Below are 26,236 nucleotides of genomic sequence, written 5' to 3' on the forward strand. Positions count from 1 at the left end.
TAAATATATTAAATCTCCCTGACCTTTTTATATCAATCTTGATATAATACACTGCCTGTTTAAGTCACATTGATTCATTTAAATTTTGTGGGTTTTTGTTCCACCTACAAGACCGCACACATTAAATACATATTTACTTACTTCACAACTAAATGCCTCAAACCCAGATGTGAATATTACCATAACTGCTCTCCACCTGAGTGAGCTTTAGTGTGTGCAGGTAAACGTCAAGCGAAACACAACAAAAATATCTTACAACAATTTGTCAGTTTTTTCATAAACACTGTCCTGTGGACAAAAGATGCTAAATAAGAAGCAGAAGCAGAGGTTTCATACTTTTCAGGACAAAGACACCATTTCCATTAGCTATACACGCCCGTACCATAACACTGCCTCCAAGATGTTGGACAGATGATGTGATACTCTTTATTTTGTTCATTTCAGCCTGATAACTTCCTTCACTTGCACTGACATCTCTTTGGGACTCGCACGTAGAAGCACAGTGCAAACCTGTAATTACAACGATAGTTTGGACACCTTGAATGAACTTCAGATTTTATGTCTGCTTCATTCATTGCTCAATAAGGGAACGGGCCTCACCTGCTCATGAAACTACTCATCAGTTCACTTTTGATGGGGGACTATGTATAAAAATCTCCCACCCCAACCGGTCGCAGCAGATGGCCCCGCCCCTTCCTGAGCCTGGTTCTGCCAGAGGTTTCTTCCTGTTAAAAGGGAGTTTTTCCTTCCCACTGTCGCCAAAGTGCTTGCTCATAGGGGGTCATATGTAGGGTCTACCTTACAATATAAAGCGTCTTCAGGCGACTGCTGTTGTGATTTGGCGTTATATAAATATATAAATAAACTGAATAAAAATGGCAATAAACTGTTAAATCAGTACTTGAGTTGAACTCCTTGAAGTAAAGCTGGAAGTCTGCACTTTAGACATTTGTTGATTGACTGCTCTAATTTGTCCCATATTAGCTGTGAAATATCTGAAAAATGCATGTGTCAATATAAATGCCATTTTAAACATTTTTTATGTGAACCTTTTCCTTTAAAAGGGTTTTGCACATGTGATAAGCCCATACACTCACAGATATTGTTTATTTTTCATTTTTAAGGGTTTGTTGAGATGTTTTTTCCAACTAGACCTTTGATATTTGACTTAAGTGGCTGTTTAAATGAACTTCTTTTTACTATAGAAACACATCACACAATGGAATTTCTACTACTTCTTTTATTTTGTGTCAACTATTTGACTTTCATTTTTCAGTTTCCTCTCAGTTATCTGCCTCTGTCCTCTTGGTATTTATCCTTATCTTCCCTTTGTAGTGCAAGTGACTAGTTCTCAAATAATGTCACATGATGCCACACCTGGTTTAATAAGACACCAGTGTAAGAAAATTACACGGGGTCTCTGCGTCACCTTCCTGTTGCAGGAGCTGCTTCCTGACAATAGTGAGTGGATTAAGGAGGTTGAAGGTGACAGACGAAGGAGGGGTGGTGAAAGAAGAGAGGTTTTCAAATCTTCCTCTTGTTATTAGAGCTGCATTCCTCTGTGCCTTAAAGACTTACATGCATGTGTGCACACAAATAAAACCCTCACTTCATACACCTCATTTCACAGCCTGTTTGTATGAAACCTGGAATAGGAGACATGAATAAAGAAAAATGCAGATATGATAGGCAGTCGAATTTTTTCATGTGTTGGATGATGAAAAGCAGCTGTCCAATCCAATCCGCCAGCAAATTTGCAATTCAAACCGCAGTTGCTGCTGTCTTTCTATTTGGTTTCTCCACAGTGTGACAATAACAATCCCAGTCCTCCCTCCTTCCCACTGCAGCACGAGGGGTGGGCACGAGAAAATGAGATCTGACACGTTTAAGTAAAAACAGATGAGAGTTGGAAGACAAAAAAAGAAAGGGTGGATGGAGGGGAAACGAGAGTGGAAGATACACGTTAGCAAGCCATTATAGCAGCTTCTGTATGTACATGTTTGGTTCAGATGTGACTCGAGAGTCAAGGAAAACAGAGTGATGGAGATGGATTGAGAGAAGGGGCACTGGTTGTTTTCCTCAGAAGAAGACGGGGAGTAAGTCGAATAAATCAAGCAGACTTACACATCTGTGCATTATATTTGAACATGATTATGGCTCCATTGTAAAATCCAGTTTCAGTCACTGTTTATTTTACACACAAATATAGTGAAAACATAATAAACTTCCATCACAGGTTATCAGCCCATCCTATTCCAAACGGATTTATCAAAAGCATGGACTCCCTAAAGTTGTGTTTTTTTGGTTCGGTAACAAAAGGCCACAGATAGCTGTGGTGCTTAAGTTGAATTGGCCAGTGCTCAACATACATAAATGACAGCAGAAGCCCTGAAATTTATTTTGAAAACACAGGATTGCATCTTTAATTTCTTCAATGGGAACTTTGTGGGTCTTAAAATGTGGTGGGGTTTTAAATTTGTCATGGTTGAATGTGGGGAGGACCCTAATCCAGGACAATGCTGGCAAAATCTACAAATAAAGACAAGTATTACTTAGGGCAAAACAAAGTAACAGAAACCATAACACCCCAACCATAGGACTCTGGAAGAAAGACTAACAGCACAATAGTAATTGACGAAGACTATTTATACACGTAGGGTAACAAGACACAGGTGATGACACAAGTAATGACTATCAGGGCAATCAGGGGAGACGAACAGGAAGTAAAACTAACACAGGACACAACGAATATCACATTTAAAATAAAAAGGGGAGTAAACAAAGCAAACCAACACTGAACGCTAACTGTGAAATATTAGAGGTATTTATTCTTCATTTGAAGACATATTGTAAGTTTTTAAAGTGTTTCTAAAACCACCTCTAAATATAATTTAATGAACATAATGAAACATTAAAATCATGTTTAATTTTTATTTTCAGCAACATTTTCAGCGACATCTACTAGCCTAGACAAGAAGCATACGACTCCAGTGTACAAAGAAAAGCAGGAAAGCCTGAAGCGCTGATATTCCACACATATCCTAAAGTATAAGATCAGCTCCAAAGCTCAGCTATAAAGATTTCCTTCATCTTTTTTCCCTCCACATGGCCACTAAAACAACCACCTGGACAAACATGGACACACACCAAAACACATAGGTGTATATGGTTTCTACACTGACTTTAGCAAGGAACAGTTTAGTAGTATGTCTAAATGCAGAGGTACAACTTGCCATCAGGCTAGGTGGGTCACTACTTGGGGCCTCCCAGGCCAGTGGGTCAGGGGACAAGGGCTTACAAACTTTAAACCACGACAGTGGCAATGTGCAGTGATAGCAGGAGAAAATTCATGTTGGCAATGAAAGAGGAAAAATAAGGAAGGAAAAAACAAGACAGCGGTGACTGGAGAAGGCAGCAGTTAAATATAATGTAGCAGAGAGACACATGTACTACATAACTCCAATTAGCATCACATTATTTCTTTATCTGCTTTAACTGTGTAGGTTCTCAGTCATCCAGGTCATGGTAGTGTAAGGAACTTGGGAAAAAGCAACTAGACTTCTTTTTCTCCAGCAGACGGTTTTATAACTGAAGAAGCCTCTCAGACGAGAGGTGAAATGTCTTGAAGAAACTTGATGAAGTCCGGTGGCTTTGTTCCCAAACTCCTTAGACTATCTCCTTAAATGGCCTATATAAATACAGGCCATTTACCATTTACCATCTGCTTTGACATTAACATTAGTCGACTTAGCTAGCAGAGCAGCTCAGAGTGTAGCATAGCAAACGCTCAACCTGGTCATATGTATTGTTACTGAAATAATCAGTCTCGCCCATTTCTACAGTAAACTTTTACTTGTTTTTCGAAAGGTTCTTGGCTGTTGTTGGTAGCCGATAATTTAAAACATAATGGTGATAAATTGCAGTTGCAGTGGCCCCTTGTGAAGTTTTTGCCTAGGGCCCTAATAGACTCTAGGAACGCCACTGTCTAAAAGGCATTTCATTTACAGCTGACAGTCTACTTTCCTTCTTTATTTAAATTCAACAAGTCAATAATGGCTGTTTTCTTTAAGTTATCAACTGGGGTTACCGGTAAGTATAACTCAGTAATGTCGGAGTAGAAAAAACAGTGCCAAGGTCGGAGCTTGGCATGGATCGGAACTATTTCCACAATTATTAGGTATAAAGTTTTATTTTGGCTTGGAAGGTTTGTCTCACTAGTTTCATTTTCCACCTGCTGTCTTTAATATTTTATGCAATCAATCATTTTTACCCAGTTTTGTTTCCTTTCCTCACTCTCCACGTGCCTCGCCTCTCTCTTCTTTCTTTTTTGGATTTCTCCTGTTAATACTTGCCTTTTCCCTTCATTTCACCATTTTTATATTTCTTTTCCCTCGCTTCTTCTTCTGGTCTTGTCTCATTCCCATCTTCGTTCATCCCACCTTCTCCCTTCCTTACTGTCTCTTTTTCGTTTACCTTTTTAACTCCACATAGCTCTTATTTTACTCCTTTTTGTTGTTATTTCACTCCATGGTTTCCTCTTCTGCAGGGAGCCTCTAATAGCGCCTGTCTCTCTGTCTCTCTCTCTCCTTCTCTAAGCCGCAGCCCACTCCCTCCTTCATCATTATCCTCTTCTCCCTGTAAACACTTTAGCTGCCTGGAGGACTCACACACACACACACACACACACACACACACACACACACACACACACACACACATAAGAAAACTGCATATAAACACACACAGCACGCATAAAACTATTAGCGGCACCGCCGACCAACACACACACGCACACATTACATACACATTTTCCCACACTTTTGCACACACACTCCTGACTCTGTGAGTGTGTTATGGCTTTGCAAAGCTTCATCCCGGAGTAGATAATGAAGGCAGAGAGCAGCCACACTGCCATCCCTAAAAGGAGTGGAAAGAAGGAAGGGAGGAAGAGACCAGCTCCTTTTCTTTCTGTTAGTACCAATTTATCTCCTTTTGTCCCTCAGGCTGCTTGAAGTTGCTGATTTTTTCTTGAAATCTAAAGACTGACAGTAAAAATCTAAAAATCTTGTGTTAATTTAAGCTTTTCAGACTTTTTAGTCTTTTTTCACTCCCTGAGAAAATTCCAGTTTGACTGTGAGTCAGGGAGGAAATTGAACCTCTCACCCTGATGCAGTATTCAACAAAGCAATCATCAAAGTCATTTCCTTGAGCTGAGAGATTGAGAGAAACTCAGCCAGAGCGCATTTGGCTGAGAGAAGCCAGACACTGCTGAATTATTTGCAGTCAGTGCCCATCAATGGTTCAAATCAAATTAAAAGTACGGCTGATCCGGCTCGCTGAGGCTGCTTTTGTGAGGAGCTCCGTTCAGTAACAGTCAACAGGTGGCACAGCATTCATCTTATTCACGCTGCACTCGCTCTGCGGTCTTTGGCGGAGATTTAAAGGAATGCATGTGCAAAATCTCCATCTTCAAGGTAGAAAGACGCCATTCAGTGGAGAAAGTGTTTTTTCTGTCGCCTGTAGTCTAATGTCCAAGACAAAAACTTTGTGTTTTTATTGTGCATTCATGAGCAACAACTGGAAAATTTATTTATAACTGAAAAAATTCCAGGGAACACGCCACCTCCTCTTGAAGCTGGAGGAATAGTTTAAAAGGCAGAGAAAGTTTAGATGTGGGTGTAACCTTTGACCTAGGTTAGTCAGGAAAAACATTTATTTGCAATATATTGAGCAACAGAGAACAGCATTGAGTTGAAGGAATAAAATACAGCACATTATCTAAAAATCATTCAATATATTCCAACTTTAAATCACGTATAACAAGAGGAACGATTTCCACATTGGGGAATGTGACCATAAGCGAGCATGTGATCGCAAAAGAAGGCTAAAACAAGACATTATGCTACCAGGTTTTCACATTTTTAAACATAATACGGATGTGCTTTATATTAGGTCCTTATAATAAGTATAATAGGCACCACTACTACATATATAATATTTTAATGTAATAGAGGCATTGTTTGGTTAAAGGGCCTTATAACACGCTGTCTGCAGACTTCAAACAGGCAGTTAAAGGATGACACGTGCCAAAAACAGAGACTTGATCTTGCAGCTCTCACCCACTGAGACGCAAGAGCCACACTCAAAGCGCAAAGCAGGGGGTGAGAAACACTGAGAGGCAGGAAGATGTGACGTAAAACGTGTAACATATTCTGCCTCTATCAAACACTCAAACTCAAGTGAGGAAGCAGTGGCAGCTTCATAATAATATCTGAGCTCTAGCGACCCCGTGTGGCTATAACAAGTACTGACAGCTTTATTTTGCACTGGATAATTTGACTTTTTTACAGATGAGACAAAAATGAAATTAAGGGCCAAGATATGGGCTTGCTGTGATAAACACAAGATAGGTGTGTGAAAAGCAAGATTACACTTATTGTACTAGAAGAAATACAGAATACTGTGACTGAATTATTACCACGAGGCAAAAAGCAGGTATTAAAAGTGAGATTTTATTCTGAAATAACGGAGACTATACAAAACTTCTCCGTTTAAGAGGGAATAAGTTGAAAAAATAGGGGATGAAAATCAAAAGTTGACATATCTGCTTAGCAAGGTAAGCACATTGCACTGCATACACTGTACACACACTGCATGACCATTTAGATATATGACCTGTGGGAAGCTCCAGAACAGCTGTGCTGTACGTGTCACAGTAACAGAAACATGCAGTAAATGAAGTTACACTTCAGAGCCTCCTCGCTGCAGAAGAGAACACCTGTGAGGATGAATATGCATGGATAAATCGCCAAATCCAGAGTTTCCTTGACAGAGGACGTGAGCAGAGGCAGCAGCAGAACGTAAAGAGAGGCGAGGAAGACGTTCTCTGCAGCCAGAACACATTTCAGCTCTGCCTGTCTGAGCTAAATTTAACCGAACTGTAAACTCAGAGCTCCGCTTCAAACTGTCAGCCAACATTGTTCCTTCACCTATTTTGAATTTATACTCAGCTGCTTAATGAGAACAAATGAGGCCTAACTTGACTGCTGGTAAACACGCAGAGCATCTTTAGTCCAGACAAATATAACTCTGTTTATGCATAGTACAGACCAAGATTTCGTTTTGTATTTCTAATCGTTTGAAATGAAATGTTTAAAAATTTATTCATGGCTTTGGTGAAAAAAGGTGCAGAATTATGTTTGAATTTACATGGAAGCAGGCTTATTTCTACAGTTTTCTGCTGCTGTGTGTGTAAACACTGAAACAATTTAGTGACAAACACAAACGATTTGCTTGTTTTATGGGTACATGTAGTCTTTCTCCTGTGGGCTCCTCCTGGCAGCTTTACACCTTGATGAGCAGACACATTACGAGTCAGATTTATAGCTGAAGTTGAGTTAATAAAAGGATACCAAGCTGACACAATGTAACACAGAAAACAGCAGCAAACATTCAGCGAAATGAGCTTAAAGTGCATCATTTGAGTGATGAAATTACAGTAAAAACTTTAGGAATACAAAGTTCTCTTCTGAGCTGGGTATGACTTTTATTTCTAATAATTCTTATTAGTTTGTAAATTATGGATGTTCACAAGTTGCTGGAAACATTCTTCAAGGATTTTGGTCCATGTTGACATGACAGCATCACGCAGTTGCTGCCGATTTGTTGGCTGCACATCTATGATGTGAATCTCTCGTTCCTCCACATCCCAAAGCTGCTCTAATGGATTGAGATCTTGTAACTGTGGAGGCTTTCTCTGACCAGCCTGTCTGACACCAACAACCACGCCACATTCAAAGTCACTTAAATCACCTTTCTTGACCATTTCTACATTTCTAAATACACTGAGTAGCTGCCATATGATTGGCTAAACAGATATTTGCAACAGATGAGTCGGAGATTTGACTAATAGACCTTTATAGTGTTACTTTGAAGGTCTTAATTTCATTCAAAATAATATCCAAGCAGTGCAGGAGCTGGATAAGCTGCACATAAAAGCTCATTTCCTGGATCCAAAGCAAGACTTCCTGAACTAATCTGACCGCAGCTTCAACTTAAGATCTGCACACGCACACACATAGTCCAGTACTGTAAATTCACTGGCATCTTTTTCTGATTTCACGCCAACACCACTCTGCTCACAGATTCATGAGTTGCACTAAAAATGTATTTTGAGGCCCACTTTTTAACAAAGGATACATTTTAAATCCCACACTTTAAGAATGTTAATTATTTATGGAGAAATTATGGGAAATTAAAATAACTACTTGCAGGCAAGAAAACACTCTATAGCCTGGAGTCAAGTTCCAGCTTTTTTATACTTTTTTAAAAATTCTACCAGAATGTTTCTTTTGAAAGGTATTGAAAGGTATTATTGTTAATGGTCCTAAAGAGAGAAAACAGAAGGAGAGGGGAAATTCTGAGGAGAGTACTGGGGGAAAAAAACAACCTGTTTTGTTTCTTGTTTTGATGGCTAGCTTACTAAATGGATGTTATCAGCTATCTGTCCCATGGTTATCACTACAAGACTTCTTCCTTTGCCTATTGGGAGGTCCTTATCACCTCAGTGCATGGTGGTTTTTCCTGCTAAACAGAAGCAGTAATGTGTGGTATGCTTCCACATTAAACTCGCAGCAAAAATAGCAACTTTACATTTGGAAGCAGGAGGGTTAGCTAACAGTGGACGGGACTTTGACAGCCAGCATTTGGACTCAACTTTTTTTAGGGGAAAAGTTTAATATTTTTTCATTTGTTTTTTTCTATTTAATGTTTGCTATTGTTTTCCTTGTTGTTTGGTTAGGATTAGGAACCAACATGTTTACATTTATTTCTCCTTCACAAGACTATACATTAAAAAGTCATGTATGCTAGCTTACTACGTTTACCATCAAGTTGAAGATTCGTATTCTCCGCTCAGTGGTTGTTGATCAGTGGTTGTTGATCAGTGGTCATGAGAATTTGCATAATCATGATGAAGGAACTGACCTGCAGCCCATTGTTCCTTCAGTGGGCTGGTTTATAAGATTGGGGAAACCTGCAGTCAACTGAGACTGAAGAAGTCACTTGGATGAGTGACGAAACGTTTCTCCCACTGAAAACGTTACGTCCAGATGAACAGAATCAACCTTTGGAGATGTGCTGCTCTCTGTTTAACACTGATCACAGTGGATGATAACAACCCATTGAGCTGAGTTAGCAGGTAGAGGAGGGCTTCTACTGGTGATTGGGCTGATAAGAGCCAGTGAATGGGTTGATAACATCAGAATCAGGAGGACACGGAAAGTAAGATAAGATGATTAAAAATGAGGGCCCGAAAGTGAGATAAGATGAAAAATGGGGAGGCACAGGCAAAAGCATTGAGATTTAAATCCTGATATGAGCCACCAGAAAGAATCCTCAATCCACTATATTGATTTTGTGTCTCTGACAATTCAGTAGATTTATTGTTTCTGTCCCAACAAAGATTCAAATCGCTATGCGTTTAAATACAAATTCAATGGCTTTGTCCTTTCCCAGTTTAATTTACTGTATTATGGTCATTTCTGGCTGACTTATAACTGCAAATGCCAAATGTCAATTTTGAATATTTACAGCTACAGTGTGTAAAATCTCACCACTAGATGTCAATAGTTGCAAACTGCAGTCAGCTGTGTTCTGTTTTCTTATTCATTCTAGTTCAAGTGCACAATAGTAGCTATGGTGGGAGCTGTAGTAGAACAACTCTGCCTGCTTTTAAGTGACTGTAGCCTCTCAGTCAGCTGTTTACCTCAGCTGTCAATATGTATCCATTACTCTGGAGGAGACTGTAAAACTTTTTAAAAGAAGTGTGATACAAATCATCAGTGAAGCTAACTTCTGTCTCATGACAGCAATGAGGTGAGTTGCTGAGAATATTCAGAACTTTTCTCTTGGTTAGCAGCTGCTGTTAGCGGCTGCTGGCCTCTCTTAGCTGTTATTAGCTGGCGTAAATAAAAGTTTCTTATCTAACAATTTTGGACAGGGACACTTAGTAAATAAACTCTTATACAATATGAGACTGTAATAATCCTTTTTCAGATTGAAAGTAGGATTTTTAGAAAACTTGTCCCTAACATTATCTGGCATAACATTAGCTTATTACGAGCAACAATGAAAAACACAGAGTGGCCATCTCTTGTGTACTTAACATAATTGCCTCATGATTTAAAGTTAAGTGTTAATTTAACTCAATTGTTTAAGTTGCTGCGAAAGCAAAACATCTGTGTGCAACCAATGTCCACTACCTAATTAAGTAAATCTAACATGGCCCTTTTTCAGTGTATTACTGTTGTTGAATTGCCTGGTTGTTGTCAGCTCTTCAGAGATGGGAGGTTTCATGCGTGATTTGAACGAGTTATTTGTGTTGTGATCTTTAAATGAAAGTAACTTATAAGGCATATTACATATGTAGTCAGTTTCTGGCCACAACACCTTTTTTTGTAAATTATATAACCTCAAAAAATGACTAACTGTACCTTTATGGGTGTATCACCCTAGACTCATTTATGGACACCAGACAGCTGTGAGAAACATAAAGGGTGGAGATAAAATTAGGGAGTGACAGTGTTATTTACGATTGGAAAAATTAAAAGAGAAAACAGAAGAAGAGGCACAGCTGCCAGAGTGAACTGGGAAAGCAGAGAGGCGGAGAGCATGAGGAATGAAGAGAGAAAAATTAGAGTGGGGGCCTGCACTGCTCTGGTTTTGTTTTTCCGGGTGCTGCGCCAACTTTGCTAAAAGAGTTGTAGAGTAAAATTCCCCTTGAGGCTCAGTGGCTTCCTACTCCTTCCTGAGAAAAAAGTGTTGTCAGGCAAAAGTGTCTAGGCTCAGCCAATCAGAAAGCTGCATTTTGGTTGGAACTGCTTGGCAACAGAATTTTGTCCCAGTTAGTTTAAAAATAAAAAGTCACCAGAGACTGAAATCAACTTTAAAACCAAACATAATTACCTGTGAATGCGCGCACACAGACTGTGCTGTAATAATGTGATTCTGAGGACTGATTTCAGCCTCTGAGGTTGTAGCTGCGAAATGTGTTTGTGCTCCACCTAACTGCTTCACAAGTATTTTGTGAAAAGATCCAGCAACAAACCTATTTTGCAAATATTTTGTAGCAAATGGCTTCATGCCGTGATTATATTTTTCACCATCACAATAGAAAATATCTGTCCTGTTATAGTGTTTGCCTCAAGACTGCCAATGGTTACCATCAATAATTTTCCTCAGTTGTCACTGATTAAAATGATATATTTTTGCATGGCCTGGTTTAATAAGTGGTGTTATGTATGCTCTAATCCTGCTTTTATGGACTGGAAATATATTTCTAGATTCTTTTAATGACTTTTTATAGATACATTTATTAGGATGGGGCTGGTTAGTTAGGAACTTCTTGCATCTTTCTCTGGGTAATGGAAACAAGACTTTAGTGTGACAGTCTGATTTCTAAGTGTTTTTCTGTTCTGGAACATTTAAGCAACAAATACCAAACAATTGTGATACGCAAATTAGCATCATGACCGTGAAGCAGTTTCTGATGTTATAACTGCTGCTAAAGTCTCACTAAGACATAAGACTAGAAGCCACTCAGTCCAATTTGGCAACAGCTCTGGACAGTTACTGCGGGTTAATAATATAACTGAATAAGAAGAAACATTCTGTGGACTGATGAGGCCAAAACGGGACTTTTTGGAAGGTTTGAGTCCTGTTACATCTGGCGTACAACCAACACAGCATTTCATTAGTGAACATCAGACCAACAGTTGACCATAAACAGGTCATTCATGGTAGAAAACCCTCCAACGTGGCTGAATTAAGAGAATTTCTCAAAGAAGAGTGGGCCAAAACTCCTCCACAGCGCTGTAAAAGACTCATTGCCTGTTATCACAAACAGTTGTTGCTGCCATATCAGTTATTAGGTTTAGTTGACAGCACTATACATCAAAGATCCTGCCATGACTGGGCACAGTTGGATACCTTTGTGCTTAGTTAACATAACTCTACCAAGGCAAGTTTCAAAACACGCGTGGTTCAAACACAAATTCACCTGAACCTTCAAAACACGTGATTTGTATGCTCAGCAGCATCCACCCAAACAACCTCCCTGTGACCTCACTATGAGGATGTCACACTTCACGAACTGCTAAGAAGCACACACAATTATTTCTAGAGATATTTGACCTGACACAGAGCAGAAAATCTTGTGGCCCAATTTCTGGGGTGACAGCCTTTCCAAACATAAAGGCATCCTCTCTCTGCCTCACGCTGCAGCTGGACGAAGGGAGGGATGACAGAAGAGAGGAAAAGAGAGAGAGATACACTTTAAATCATTTGCATGTGAAATAGACTGGCACTTAGATCAAAAAGTAGGTCTGGAAGGAGGTGCGCACACACATATATACGCGGGTCCAGTCAGTTTGTGTGGGGACAGCAGCAGCCCTGTGTGAGCTGAGGAACATGTGAGGCTGATTACAGAATATCTACTGCTGAGTCTGTCTAGACAGAAAGAAGGAAGGAGGCCGAAGGAAAGGAGAGCAAACGGGGAAGGAAACAAATGTTTAGGACAAGTGAACAAGTTTAGTAGGAAAGGAAATAAATGAATTAGAAATGAATGCATCCTATAACAGGAATCAACAGGTGATAAAAGGTACTTGACAAAGAAAGGAAAGGAGGTTTTAAGGAGAGAGTAAGAAAAATACTGAAAGGGGTAATCAGGGGGGAAAAGAGAAATTTGTGATTGAAGTAATGTAGGAAGGACGAGGGGCTCACGCTCAGCCACCATAAAGGGACTAAAGATCAAAACCTAATCCAACACAAAGCTGGACAGCTCAGCAGAGCCTTTTCATGTTACAACGAGGAGCCCCAACATAAAGCACCGTTTGAAGAGCCCGATACAAATGTCACTGCAGATTCTCCTACAGAGGGGCCGACAAACTGATGGTGGAGCAGACAAAAAACATAAAGAAGTGTCATGTTCCAAAAGTGTGCTTCAGGCCAATTAAATTAACATTTTTTAGGATGTAAGCAGGTCATCCAATGGACAAAAGCAAAGACCATAAAGTTCAAAAAACTGAAACCTCTGAACTACACAGAGAGTTGTTAAATTACTAGAATTACACACTGGGGGACGGTGGACAGACGCTCTGACAGCTCAGCAGACTGGGTGGCATGTTTTCATTTTTCAGTTCAATTTCTGTCAGCCTGTGTGAACTGTGGCCTCAGCTTCCTGTTCTTAGCTGATACGGGTGTGGTCTTCTGCTGCTGTGGCCGAGCTGCTTCAAGGTGTAATGTGTTCTGCGTTCAGAGATTCTTTGCGACACAGTTTGATTGCAACAACTGATTATTCGAGTAATTACTCAGCCATTCTCCTCTGACCTCTGGCATCAAACGTGACATTTTCTCCCAGAGAACTGCCGCTCGCTGGATATTTTCTCTTTTTCAGACCATTCTCTGTAAACCATAGAGATGGTTGTGTGTGAAAATGTCAGCAGGAGAGCAGTTTCTGAAATACTCAGACGAGCCCGTCTGGCAGCAACACGGATGCCACATTCAAAGTCACTTAAATCTCCTTTCTTCTACATTTTGATGCTCTTTTTGAACTTCAGCACCTTGTCTTGACCATGTGTATAGGCACTGAGCTTATTAAATAAGTGTTCAACAAACAGGTGTACCTAATTAAGTGACCAAGAACTGAATATACACACACAGTCTCGTTTTCATATCTTAGTGAGGACATCTAATTGACAAAATGCTTTCTCTAGCTGCTTATCCTAACCATCAAAGATGAATGCCTAACCCTCAGCCTAAATCAGCCCTAAATCTAACCACAAACTAATTGTAACCCTGTCACTAAAACCACATTTTGAGCTTCAAAAATGCCTTCAAACTTGTGGTGATGGGCATTTAGTCCCAATAAGGCCTGTTGGTATAGTACGTATAGTGGCATGTCAATTTTCTGTCTTCACAAAGATGTCTAACCATGGTATACACACACACATATCATGTTATATATGTCTTAATATAAAAGGACATGTAGCATGATATGACAACATGCAGTAGTCAGGGTTTGACTTTCAGCTCTAGAGCTTTTCAACAGAAAATCCAAATATCAAACCTCGAATGACCTTCAGCAGAGAGAAAACTGCACCGTCAGAGTGAGCACATAAACAACAGACAAGCACATCATTGTCAACCAGGCTGGTAATAACAGTCACACACACACACACACTCACACACTCACGCACACACACACACACACACACACACACACACACACACACACACACATAGAAGAAGGAACCTCCGGATAAGCAGCACTCTCCAAACCTGTCTGGTGAGTTACAGTTTCTAATACTCTATTGATCTTGGTGTAAACACAAAGTGAATGTCATATGTAACGTACATATGACATGAAAAAGTATCCAGTAGTGTTTGCACAAACACATATGCATTCTTGAAACTGGAACGCCTGCTGGAATTCAGCACTACTAAAACACACCCACACACACAAATAGACTAATAGAGAAGCTGATGAATGACGCTCTCCTTCTCAGAGGGCAAAACACTGTAACGATCTTTCGTTTTCAACCACACACCCACCAATCCATCTTTCCTTCTTTCCTCCTTCTCTTCAATTTTTGTTTTTACCCAGAATCCCTTAGTCAACTTTCACTTTGTCACCTCTCACTTTCTTTTTTTCAACCTCATCCTAAATTTATCTTTTTGTTCTGTCCTTGTTACTTTGCTCCTTTCCTTCCGTGCATCGCTCCTTTTTCGTTATTATATTGTTAAAGTTTTAATTTACTCTGCTCTTTTAAGTCCCTTATTTTTCCTGCATGTTTAGTTGTTCCAATTCAGTTACAATTAAGTGCCAAAGCACACATTACAGTAAAGTAATGAGATTGACAGCGTGGAAAAGCGCTTGCCTCATTTGGGGATTGAATGGGGTCAAGTTGGAAACTACATGCAATCTTTTGTAACAATATGGAGATTAATTTCGATGAATTGGCAATACTCAAAAATCTGATGCCGGCTGCTGCAAATGATTGCAATGTGTTTGTAACCTGTCTGTTTATAAATTACGGCTATTTAGATGGACAATCTGTCTGATTGCAGTCAGAACGAGTAGGACAAAACAACTGCTACCATCAGGCAACTTGTGTAATCACATTACAATTGAAAGTGGTCACCCAGAGGTCGCTCAAATCTCTGGGTGATGTTTGTCGACACAACTACTTGAAACATTTCTCAGACCACAAAAAAGTTATTGCAATCACTGGGAAACCACCGATTTTTTCCACGTTGCTGTCTTATTTTTACTTTGGTGTGATAGGGCTACAGGTTTTTCCTTCATTTCTGAAATTCATGGTGACAGGAGAATCCCTGATGATCATGCATAACCATGGATTAAACTAGAAGTCTGCTATCGCACATTATGCAATTTTCAGTTAATATCTCCAATCTTCATGCTCTCCTTTTTATATCTCTCTGTCCTCCCAGTTTCCTTCCTCACAAATTCACTGTTCGTTCTTGTCTTTCGCCTGCCCTCTGTCATCTGCCATCACCTGACAATCTGCAGAATGAGACTGAGACTGAAATGAGAAAAAAAAGGCACCTGAAACACAACACTGCCAAGAAAAAGATGGAAAAAGACAGCAGCAATGGGAGACACAAGACGAGTGACAGTTTGACCAATGCGATTGAGCTGACACGTGAAAACGTGGAGATGCACCACAGTGAAAGATGTGAGGAGCGAATGGGGAAATCTGAAGAGTGCAACCCAGGCGACAGTAACTCATCGGTAGGATGTCAAGAGGTAGATTTATTTGTCTCTTGGAGTCTAAAACATGCTTTCAAAAAAGCTAATGAAACAAAATCAGCATTTCAAAACCCTTTCGGCTTGCTACAGAACAAGTTTCTTTAATAATACTTCCAGCCTACTTTTTGAGATCACGATTTATGCTGCCAAAAAAACAAGAAAGCTACTGTGTTATGTGTGTATTGGGCCTGTTCTGTAAAACCTAGATGTAATCCTAACAGGACCATAATGAAAATACAGACATAAAAAACAGAAAATGGAAAAACAAAACGAAACAGGGAGAATGTTATTTCCTCTGAGTATGTGAGACAAATACATACAAGTACAGCTGCCTGGGGTGAATTAGAGGCCGATGGAAATCACTCTTATACAAACGAAATTCGCTGACTCAAGTGAAACCCAGCTGAGGGAGATACTTTAATTAGCACAGAGCATGTTTCTCCCACTGCTGAGCAACAGACTGAAGATGAGTCTGTTGGTATCTGGGCCAGGAGCTTCCTGCAGGCTGGAGAGGTTCTCAGTTTCAGGCTGAGTCCAGCTGGGAAATCACAGACAGGGAATTTGAACAGAGAAAGATTCCTATCAGAACTGGTCAGCGAGGTTTCTGGGAGCAAGGAACTTTAACTTCTGTTTCACCTGACAGCACATAGACAGTAAAAAAGATGGATGTAGCCACTGTGATGTCACCCAGGGAACACAGACTTTGGATGTTTTGCAGAAATATGACCATTAACCATAAGATGTTAAGGATCAAGTTCATACAGGCCTAGAGACAAGTCCATGACCAGGTCATAAGAAAAAACATGCATTCCCTGAACATTGGCGAGGAGTTGCTGGACGTTAAAGTCACTTGCTGTGAAAGTTGGTCACGAAAGCCCCACTCACACAGACCTAGACACCAGCTGGCAACAACTTGCTAATCACAGGGCACTTGTACTTCCCAAGTGGCTGGCGAATGGTTGACGGAGGTTCCTGACAGTCACATTGTGAAATTGTTCACAAAGAGGGTCTTGCACCAAAACCCTCCTTCTGAGACACAGCAGGTTGTTGCCGCAGGTGCCACTAGTTTGCATGGTAAACGCCAACTTGACCACAAACACTTGCCAACTGTAAAAAGTGCAATTAAATTCAGTAACTGTTTGCCTTCAAAGGCCACCTTTCGAAAACTGTTTGCCACAATGGTATGGTGCTTGCTGCTTTCCCAACTGGTCTAAGATTAAGGCTCCAGTCACTTTGGGGATATGGGTTCAAATACTGCTAGTCCTAGAAGTATTTAAGGAGACCACAAGCCAGCGTACTTCTAGTGTTACTACACGGACTTGATAAATGAGAAGGGCTGCATCTGGCACAAGGTCTTTACCAAATCAAACATGCAAACCATCAAAAATAGGGTTGTTTGGACTCACTAAAATCACTTATTCAACTCACAAAATTAAAAAATATGTATTTTGTTTTATTTGTGATCCCACTCCTAACTCACTCTTTGGACCCCCAGTGAAGTTTATCAACAGCATTCGAGACCTACATAAAAAGGCCCTGGATTATTTTTCAGGTTTATGGATTTATTTATTTTCAGCTTGCAAAGTTCCCATATGGTCTAGCGGTTAGGGTTCCTGGTTTTCACCCAGGTGACCTGAGCTCGATTCTCGGTATGCAAACATACCTTTAAGCTTTTCAAATCGGTTGGTGGATTTTAGGTGACAATTCAGCTTTTGGTACAGCAGATGGATGTTGCTGCCAATTTACTGCCAGCAACATGCAACAGTTGGAACAGATGGTCACGAGAGAGAAGTAAGTGTTCCCCAACCACTGGTTTCAACCTCCAAAAACTGTTGAAGGCACTTGAATGGAAAGTCATTGCTAAAGTCCCAATCACACAGGTCTAGTGATCACCAAGCAACCACCTTATAACCACTGGTTTGCCAACCAGTTCTTCAGAACTGGTTGGCAAATACGTCCTTGTGATTGCTTTGGTTGCTAAAATATTTGTGGAGTTGTAATTAAATATAAATTATGGACTTTTAAAACAGGTTGACTTCACTTTGGCCTTCTCCATTTCCAGTTTGTGTGGCGCTTCATCAAGTTTTACTACTATTTGACTAGTCAGCAAGTATTTGTAGACAGATGTGAAAAACTACCGGCAACCATTGGAACTTGCTAGCAGCCAAAGCAATCACTAACAGGTTACTAGCGTGGTGCCTTCTTTCGACAAGTGACAGGCAGCAAACTCCAGGAACCACTAGCCAACTATTAAGGCAATGAAAATGGTTCCCTAACAACCAGTGGTTGTGTAATATCCAATATATTCAACAGAATTTAACATCCAGGCATTTATGAAAGAAAGTTAGAAGTTAGCAGTATGTTAGCTAGCTAGTCGATATTTGAATAGATGATATATTCCTGACACATTACTCAAGAAAAACAGCTTTGCAAAATATTTGGAAGGAAAGCTCAATCCCAGCCACACTTGGCATTACTGAAGCTTGTTGACAAATGATAATCTGCTACCTTTACATCTTCTGCTGTAAACACATTAACACCTATGAGAAGGGGTTAAGATAAGATAACCTTTACTAGTCCCACAAGTGGGAAATTTGTTTTGTTACAGCAGAAAGTGGACAGTGCAAAATTACATAGCAAAAACGAGAAAAACACTGAATAAGAAAAACACTTGTAAAAAAACACTTGGTAAGTCCTGATACCAGGCTTCATGACCACAGTGAAACCTTAGTCATGATTTGAATCAATGAAATGTCACATTTATGAACTGCATCAGAGGCGGCAGGAGGAGGTTTGGGCCTACAGTCCAAACTAGAGCCCACATTCAGACTTCTGTCAGATTTAAGCACTTGGTATAAAGTTACAAGAAGACTTTGGTTTTAATTAAATTAAAAAAAAATACTTATCTTCCACAGACTGATTTCTTGCGATCAGACTCTAAGATCAAAAGACACCTATCTCCCTTCTCTCCCCCAGGCAGGGTACAGACAAAAGCTTAATAGAATACGACTTAATGACTGTGTGGTGAATATATGGGACAGTTTAGCTAATTGTCTTTGTCTTTATCTTTCTACTCTTCCTATTTCAGATTGTAAATGATCCAGAAATGTTTCATTTCCAAGCCGGATGTTATCCCAACCCTTGGAACACGACATTATAACTGCTTTACTTTGTCAAACCACTCCTGTACTTACTCAGAGCTACTCATGTAACTAGTTTCCTTCCATGTCTCTGTTATTTCCATTTGATCCCACTACCCCCCTCTTTCTTCCCATATGTTGAGTAGGTTTCATAATTTCGTGGCTCAATATACTTTTATGTTCGCATCAGAACCAGAGAAGTTTATAAATTATGTCTAAATCCGGGCTAATTGGTGGTTATGTAAAAGTGTCCCACGCGATGCAGCCACTGCTCTACCAGCACCCCCACTGCTGTAGCCTTACGTATGAAGTTAATAAGTCTGGTATACTTAGCCACAAATAATCAACCGTCAAAAACCTACTCCCCTCCCAGCTCATATTTCTGTTTGGCCCTATTAGAGGAGTAAAATGTGACTCTTTGATACCACAATACTCTGCCAGCAGTCTAAATGTCAGGCCTGTTTCTTTCTAGTCCACTGCCTCCAGCTTCAGACCCCCCAGGCTCAGTGTGTGTTTGTATGTGCGTCTGTGTAGTCCCAGAAAGGGATGGGGGCTGGAGCCAATACCAGCTGCCATAGGGTGTGAGGCAGGGTATGCCCTGGGCAAGTTCAAATTCAACTCAAAAAGGCTTTAGGAATCCACATACTTATGGATCAACAAAGGTACCAGTGGAAGCTATTCATGTGCAATGGAGGAATGGCTTCAATGCAAATTTGTGGCAGCTAAAACAGAGTCTTAGCAAGTTTCTTTGATGGAGCACCTTCTTTGCAACCAGTTTCAAGGGGGTTTCAAGACTGCACTATGGCAATATCCTTAATTTCATAAGAGTGGAGGTAGCCTTGCACACTCTCCCATGTGGGAGTCAAGCAGTTAGGAACCTGGTTTTCACTCAGGTGTCCTGGGTTTGACTTCTGGGAAAATAGCTTTAATGTCACCACAAGCTAAAGCACACCTGACTGCACTACCTGGCTTGATTCACGTTTAATTCACAGACTCATTAAGTTTTCAGAACTCATAGATGTGAATAAAACATCTCCCAGAACCTAAAAAGAAGAAGTCCAGTTGCTCAACCACTTAACAACTGGATGATTGAGAATGAAGACAGAGGCATTTTTCAATGTGCCTGTCTATTGGACCTGCACAGTTTGTGGATACAGCTTCCTAACATTAACAGTCATGTCTGGCTCCCCCCAAAAAATGACATGGCAGTGATCTGTTAACTCTGAGCACTCCAAAAGTGGGTCTAAGGTCTCTGCAAAGAGCATGTATATCACATGACCCATCCCCTTCCTCTTCTTCTACCTGGCAGGTGCATCTTCCTTTTCCCAGTATATCCACTATCCATCCTCTGCACATGACCAAACCATCCCAGCCTTGCCTTTGTAACTTTGCTAAGAACTTCAATGGACATGTGGAAGCAAAAACATCCAAAGGAAAAAGGTCCGTAATGTAGACAGTAATGTGCTACTAAATTCCAATTTAAAAAAAACACACCAAAAAAAACTAGCTTAGTCTAAAAACACCCAAACCATACAGTTTGCATTTTTATTTCATGAAACCAGGACATTAGTGATATCTTGGTAACTTATTTGGCTGAAATATCTGTTCCAACACAACAGTAAATTAACTTTAACCTAATAAAAATCACTGCATTTGGCAACAGCTTGGCATCAAGCTGAGCTTCACAAAAGCACAATTGCTTAAAGTCCTGTGAGAACGAGATGTTTCCTCCTTCATTCAGGCTCTCTAACAACAGGACTTTTAGGAGACACAGACAAATGAACTCATTTAAAAGTGTCAGGCACACTGAAATGTCAGACAGCTCTTTGGGAGCTGCTCCAGTCACACACACAAAAGATCCAACAGAGAGACAGATGGAGAGCTGATGAGTTAGGCTCATCTTCTTTCTTTTTATTCCTTCTTTGAAATCCACTGGGAAATTTCCTTCGGGACAACAAACATTTCAAGGTACATTCTAATCCCAGTGGCACTTTGAGCCCTGTCATGTGAGCTGGGTCAAACAGCAGACCGGCCTTCAGCCTGAAGCTGCTTGGCATGAACAAACGCTAGTTTGTTGTTTGTACATGTGACATAACTCTTATAGTCAGATAACAAAATGTTCTTCCTCAAGCGGGGGTAAAAACATATCCGGTAACTAACTAATGGTTTTTTTAAAGCCTCAGTAGTAATAAACAAATTAAATGAAAAAGGGAAAAACATCTTTATGTAGTTCTGCTCTCCTTATTCCAAGTCCCTACCACCTGTGCATATACTGTACACATGTTTCAGTGGACCCATTACTTGCAAGCAGGTCGGAAAATATATATTTTTCCCTAGCGACTAAGTTTGCCAACTGGTCTCTAGGCCTTCATCTCAGTGGCTAAGCTACTCACTGAATTTTGCACTAGTTTTCAAGTTATATTGCTAGTTTGTATTACTATATAACCACTGACTAGTTGCTGGACCCCAATTTCAAAAGTCCTGGGAACAACCCTGTGTATGTCCTCTAACTTGTGGACATGCACAAGGATAGCTGGAGACCTGACACTGAGTCGTCATCCCTGTAATACTTTACTTGGATGCAGGTGTATTTGCTCCAGCGGACTAGTCTGTGCGGACCCTTATGCTCATTGCCTGATGATCCACCTTATATAAGAGGGATCTAGGCAGACCCTAGAGGATGCGCAGCTGCAGAAAGTATAAAATCCCAGTTGGTTCCCATATGGTCTAGCGGCTAGATTTCCTGGTTTTTACCCAGGTGGCCTGGGTTCAACTCCTGGTATGGGAATAATCTTCTCCCAGTGTCAGAAACGAGCTCAACTATGGAGTTACGGCTGTCTCTTTCAATTTAAAAGTTCTAGCATCACTAACCAATACATATTTAGCAGAAAGGAAAATATGTTCAACATACACAGCATTTATGTTAAACATAAAATTCACCTTAAAGGGAAAAACAACTGCTGTCAATTTCAGAAACTCGATATGTTAATATGAGTGCATTTCTTCCAGTGACGAAAACATGATGAAGTTATAGAAGTGAAACACACTTGCATAATGTATGTCAGAATACATTTACCAACCACAACAACAACAAAGCGCTCGCACACACAGCAGACTCACAGCATGATTTTAAATAGGAAACAGCAGATGTTTGATAGCAAAATGACTCAAATCAGCATTTGTGAGTTTCTTTGAGTTTGTGTTTTGTGTAATGCATCCACACAGATTTCCTGAACACGAGTTCCTCCTTGGCCTCTGCATGCCAAGTGTACAGCGTAACCAGTTTTTTTTGTAAAATTTTATCGATTCATCATTGACTTTTTTGTTTCACAAAGTTTCTTAAAGTCAGCCTCCAGTTCTGCAGAAATCAAATGATCTGCCTCGCCTGATCAACATGCATTTATTTCCTGAAACTACTCGCAGGGGTGCATCAAACCAGCGTCTTCATATCTCCGTCAGTGTTTATCTGACACACAAATCCTTATCACTAACTTCCTCCTCCTCTTCCTACTTATCCACATATCTGACTGTCTCTGGCACGGCCTGGCATATTTGACATGAAAAGCTTCATCAGGAAGAAACCAGAGTGAGCTCGAACACGTCTGCGAATAATTTCCGTATCATCTGGTAGTGAACACACAAAACGAACATGAATTATTTAGCCAGACATTACATAACCAACGAGCAGCTCCGGGTGTGAGAGTGTGTAAATATTTAAATGTGCAGCAACAACTTTTCTATGAGTGAAGGTCCAACATGTAGGAGTTATATTATTTCCAATGCTCTGTGGCACAAAACAATAAAGAAGTGCTGAATTAGCACAAAAGTTGGCGATCCAGGATGCAATTATACATCGCAGGTCATCGTCGTTAAAGGAGTTCTAGATGCAAGGTGTAAACAGCTAAACAACAGCTAAAGCATAAACACTTAAATCTCAGGTGCTTTGGTCTCTATAGTGGAAATTTTTTTGATTGCCACCATTTATAATCCAGTTTTTTAAGAAACTGTAGGAGTTCTAGAGAAACTTTAATTAGTAACATTAATAGATTTTTTCCTGCCTGTCTGCATAGCTCACGTTAGTCAGCTCGTTTAACCACGCCTGTGGCACGCTCCAGCAAATCAACAAATTCTCACCTCAGGGCAATCTGTGATTGGCTGAAAGTTTATCTCAAACTGTAAATGGAAGAACCAGCAGAGTTCATCACAAAGAGGGCAAAGTGCAAAAAAACAAGGGAAGAAACAGAAGCAGATTTTACTTGGTTCACTACACCACAAAAAGTGTTTTAAGAACAATGGAGGGGCAAAAGGAAGGGGCAAAGCAAAGACACCAGCACTAGTCCAAACATGAATGAGAGCATATGTATTTCCAATTCTTCTCCCCCAAAAGAGAGAGGGGAGTATGTAATCCATTCCCTTTGTTTGTCTGTCTGTTTGTCTAGTGTCCAAAGTTTTCATGATATCATGTTCAATTCTGTGTGATGGTAGATACCAATAACAGCTTGAGCTGATTTAATTTTGGTGAAAATCTAATCAAGGTTGCACCAAATGTGAAAATCAATAAAAGCTTTATATTACCCACAATTTTCGATGGATCATCTTCAAAATCCACAGCAGTATACTAGCAATTGGGGGACATGAATATATAGGATGGCTACGCACTTGAACTTGACCTTCAAGTCGATCCTCAAAATAATTTGAAGAAACAGAAATATCCAGTAATAAATTACATGAAAGAGCATGGCGAGAGCTGTACGACACACTATTTTCTAATATGTTGCCCTACAACATCACATTGTCGCCCTAGCAGGCTAAAGTCACGATATTGTAATAAAACCATCATAAAACACCAGTTTTAGTCTAGCCCTTTGCCTTAGAGGGGAGCTGTGCTCTGTGAGTGCTGTTTTCACATGTTTTTCACACTGCCCCACGTGGCAGCGTGTACAGCTACGACATAAAGACATGGAAATGAAAATGAAGTATTTTTCCTTGCAAATTATAAACAAAACACTACTGATGCTTTTTGCCATGTTTAGACAGTAAAGGCAAACTCCAGGGATACAAAATTAAACCAATCTAAAAGCCACTACAGCTCCTCTAGTGGCCGCTAGAGGCTACAGCGATTTCACAGCACATTTGCTGCCTGCTATTAAAACAAAACTGTGTTTGTCTCCTTGGAAAGTTTCCCCCTTTGTAACAACTGTAGAGCGGTTGTTCTACTGTATAACTCCAGGTAAGCGTAACCATTAGGGGAGTGGCTGCTTTTTTTGGCAGGTGAGCTGTCAATCAAAGCAGCTGCAGGAAGCTGCTGTCTGCTAGTCTTTACCTCCATTCCTCAAGTCCCTGAACGAGACTTCTCCACTGTGCTTGAGCTGTTGGTGCCTTTTGAAGAATATTTTATTAAAATATCTGACAAACAGTAAGACCCATGATACACACCACTCAAGAAATGTGTGTTAACATTTTAGTGAAGAAAGGTCTAGATTTTAATTAGTTTGTTGACTGCACTGATGATCAGGAGTGTGTGTGTGTGTGTGTGTGTGTGTGTGTGTGTGTGTGTGTGTGTGTGTGTGTGTGTACTGCACCTAATTAGTAGTTACAGGAAAACCTAGCAGCTCTATTGTTCCAGTAGCAGAGGAATGTTTTCAGGAAACAAAAGCAAAAACTGTGCAGACACTCTGCTAACAGTAAGAATCAGTAAGACACAGGAAATGATCCTTTGGTTTCATTAACCAGGGGCAGAATGTGTAGACAGTAACAGTAACTGTGGTCATTTTAATATCGTACAACACAGTGAAATGTATAAAACTAGGCCTTTGTCATAGTATTTTTTACATATACATATAGATGTTTTCAAAAAACAGCCTGACCAAACTTTTATGAAAGACCGGAGGAAAATTAGAGTATAATGCAAATACACTGTATTTTAGGCAGCACGTAGCAGTTTCCCTTCATGTGACTTTATCACGAAGAGACCAACAGAGGGCATTACTACCCTGCCTGGTTTTATTTGTTGGCTTAATTAAGATGAATTAAGTGAAATTTCTGAATTCAAGTAAATGTCAGTTCACTGTTGTAGCTAGCTGTGGTGACACATACTTTACATACATGCTTTATGTATGTCAACAGTCACCAGACAAAGAGGACTCAAATGCAGGACACACATGGAAGCAGAGAACAAAAAAAGAACAATATCCAGGTGTATTATTAACAAATGATAGGGCAGCATGGCGAAGAATGCATGTAAGGGGCAGTCATGAAAGCAAAAGTGAAACACAAGGAACACTGTAAGGATGAGATCATGGAAAGCTTGAGTAAACAAAAAAGACCATCTGACAATTGATCAAGAGTCGGAGAACTTAGAAGTATACGTGCAGGTGTGTCACAAACAGAAAGTGAACGGAACAAAAACTCGAGAAAGATTTCAAAATAAAACAGAAAGTGGTGAAAAAGAAACCCCAATGGCAGCAGTAAGAAGTGTCCAACAGAGGCGAAAGACACTAAATTGTCAGTCAGGAGATTCCCCTGATGCACACTGCAGGGCTGCTCCCAAAGGTGTGAGCCAGAGTGTATCTTCTCTACACCTTCCTCTTCATCACATCCTCATCGTCCCACAAACACAGCTCGTTTCACAAACCAACTCTGTAGGTTTGCCACACACGAACACACACACACACATCAGCCCTACAACACAACACTTATGTGTTGACTGGGCACTTGAAGACACACTTGACATGACAAGACAATAAGACAATAAGAAAATAGCTCCACCTTTAAAGAAATGCACTCTAAAGGATGTGATCGCCTTCTCCTCATCTTCATTGTCCCCCGTCCTCGCCTGTGCTGGTGATCGCCTCCTTTTCCAACGCATCTATCTATCTATCTATCTATCTATCTATCTATCTATCTATCTATCCTCTCACTTCACTCCTTTTCCCTTCTCTCTCCCTCTTATTTCCCTGTCCTCACCCCTTTGATTACACTTACCTCTCTCCCTCGCTGCCCCTCTCCTCGCTCTCTCTCTCTCTTTCACGTGGTCTCTTTCCAGCAATAAAAGCAGCAACAGTGACAGTTCACATGATAAACCAATCCCATGGTGTGTTCGTGTGTGTGTCCACGAGCGCATGTTTGTCCTTCCACATATCTGCACATGCTCAACGTGTTGTTTCAAATGTCACTTTAATATCCGAGCGTCACATTTGTGAGCAGTTTGTGCAGCTGTAGTATATACAAAGTTGTGCTCATGTGTATAAAGTGTGTGTACACGAGT

General features: G+C 40.3%; 1 protein-coding gene across 2 annotated transcripts in view; it reads right to left on the reverse strand.

Annotated features, from left to right (window-relative positions):
• The window catches only part of nhsl2 (NHS-like 2), a 247,858-nt gene that overhangs the window by 131,860 nt on the left and 89,762 nt on the right, over window positions 1-26,236 (reverse strand). The window contains exon 1 of one of the 2 annotated variants that reach the window (XM_082528142.1): window positions 25,738-25,938. The exons of the other annotated variant lie outside the window; for it this stretch is intronic. Within the exon in view, the coding sequence (XP_082384268.1) occupies window positions 25,738-25,837 (100 nt within the window). The 5' untranslated portion in view covers window positions 25,838-25,938. Of the gene's footprint in view, window positions 1-25,737; window positions 25,939-26,236 lie in introns of those variants that run through there. 2 annotated transcript variants of the gene reach the window in all.

Source organism: Aulonocara stuartgranti (assembly GCF_965226115.1).
Source record: "Aulonocara stuartgranti genome assembly, chromosome: 3".
In the NCBI taxonomy this organism is placed as follows: domain Eukaryota; kingdom Metazoa; phylum Chordata; class Actinopteri; order Cichliformes; family Cichlidae; genus Aulonocara; species Aulonocara stuartgranti.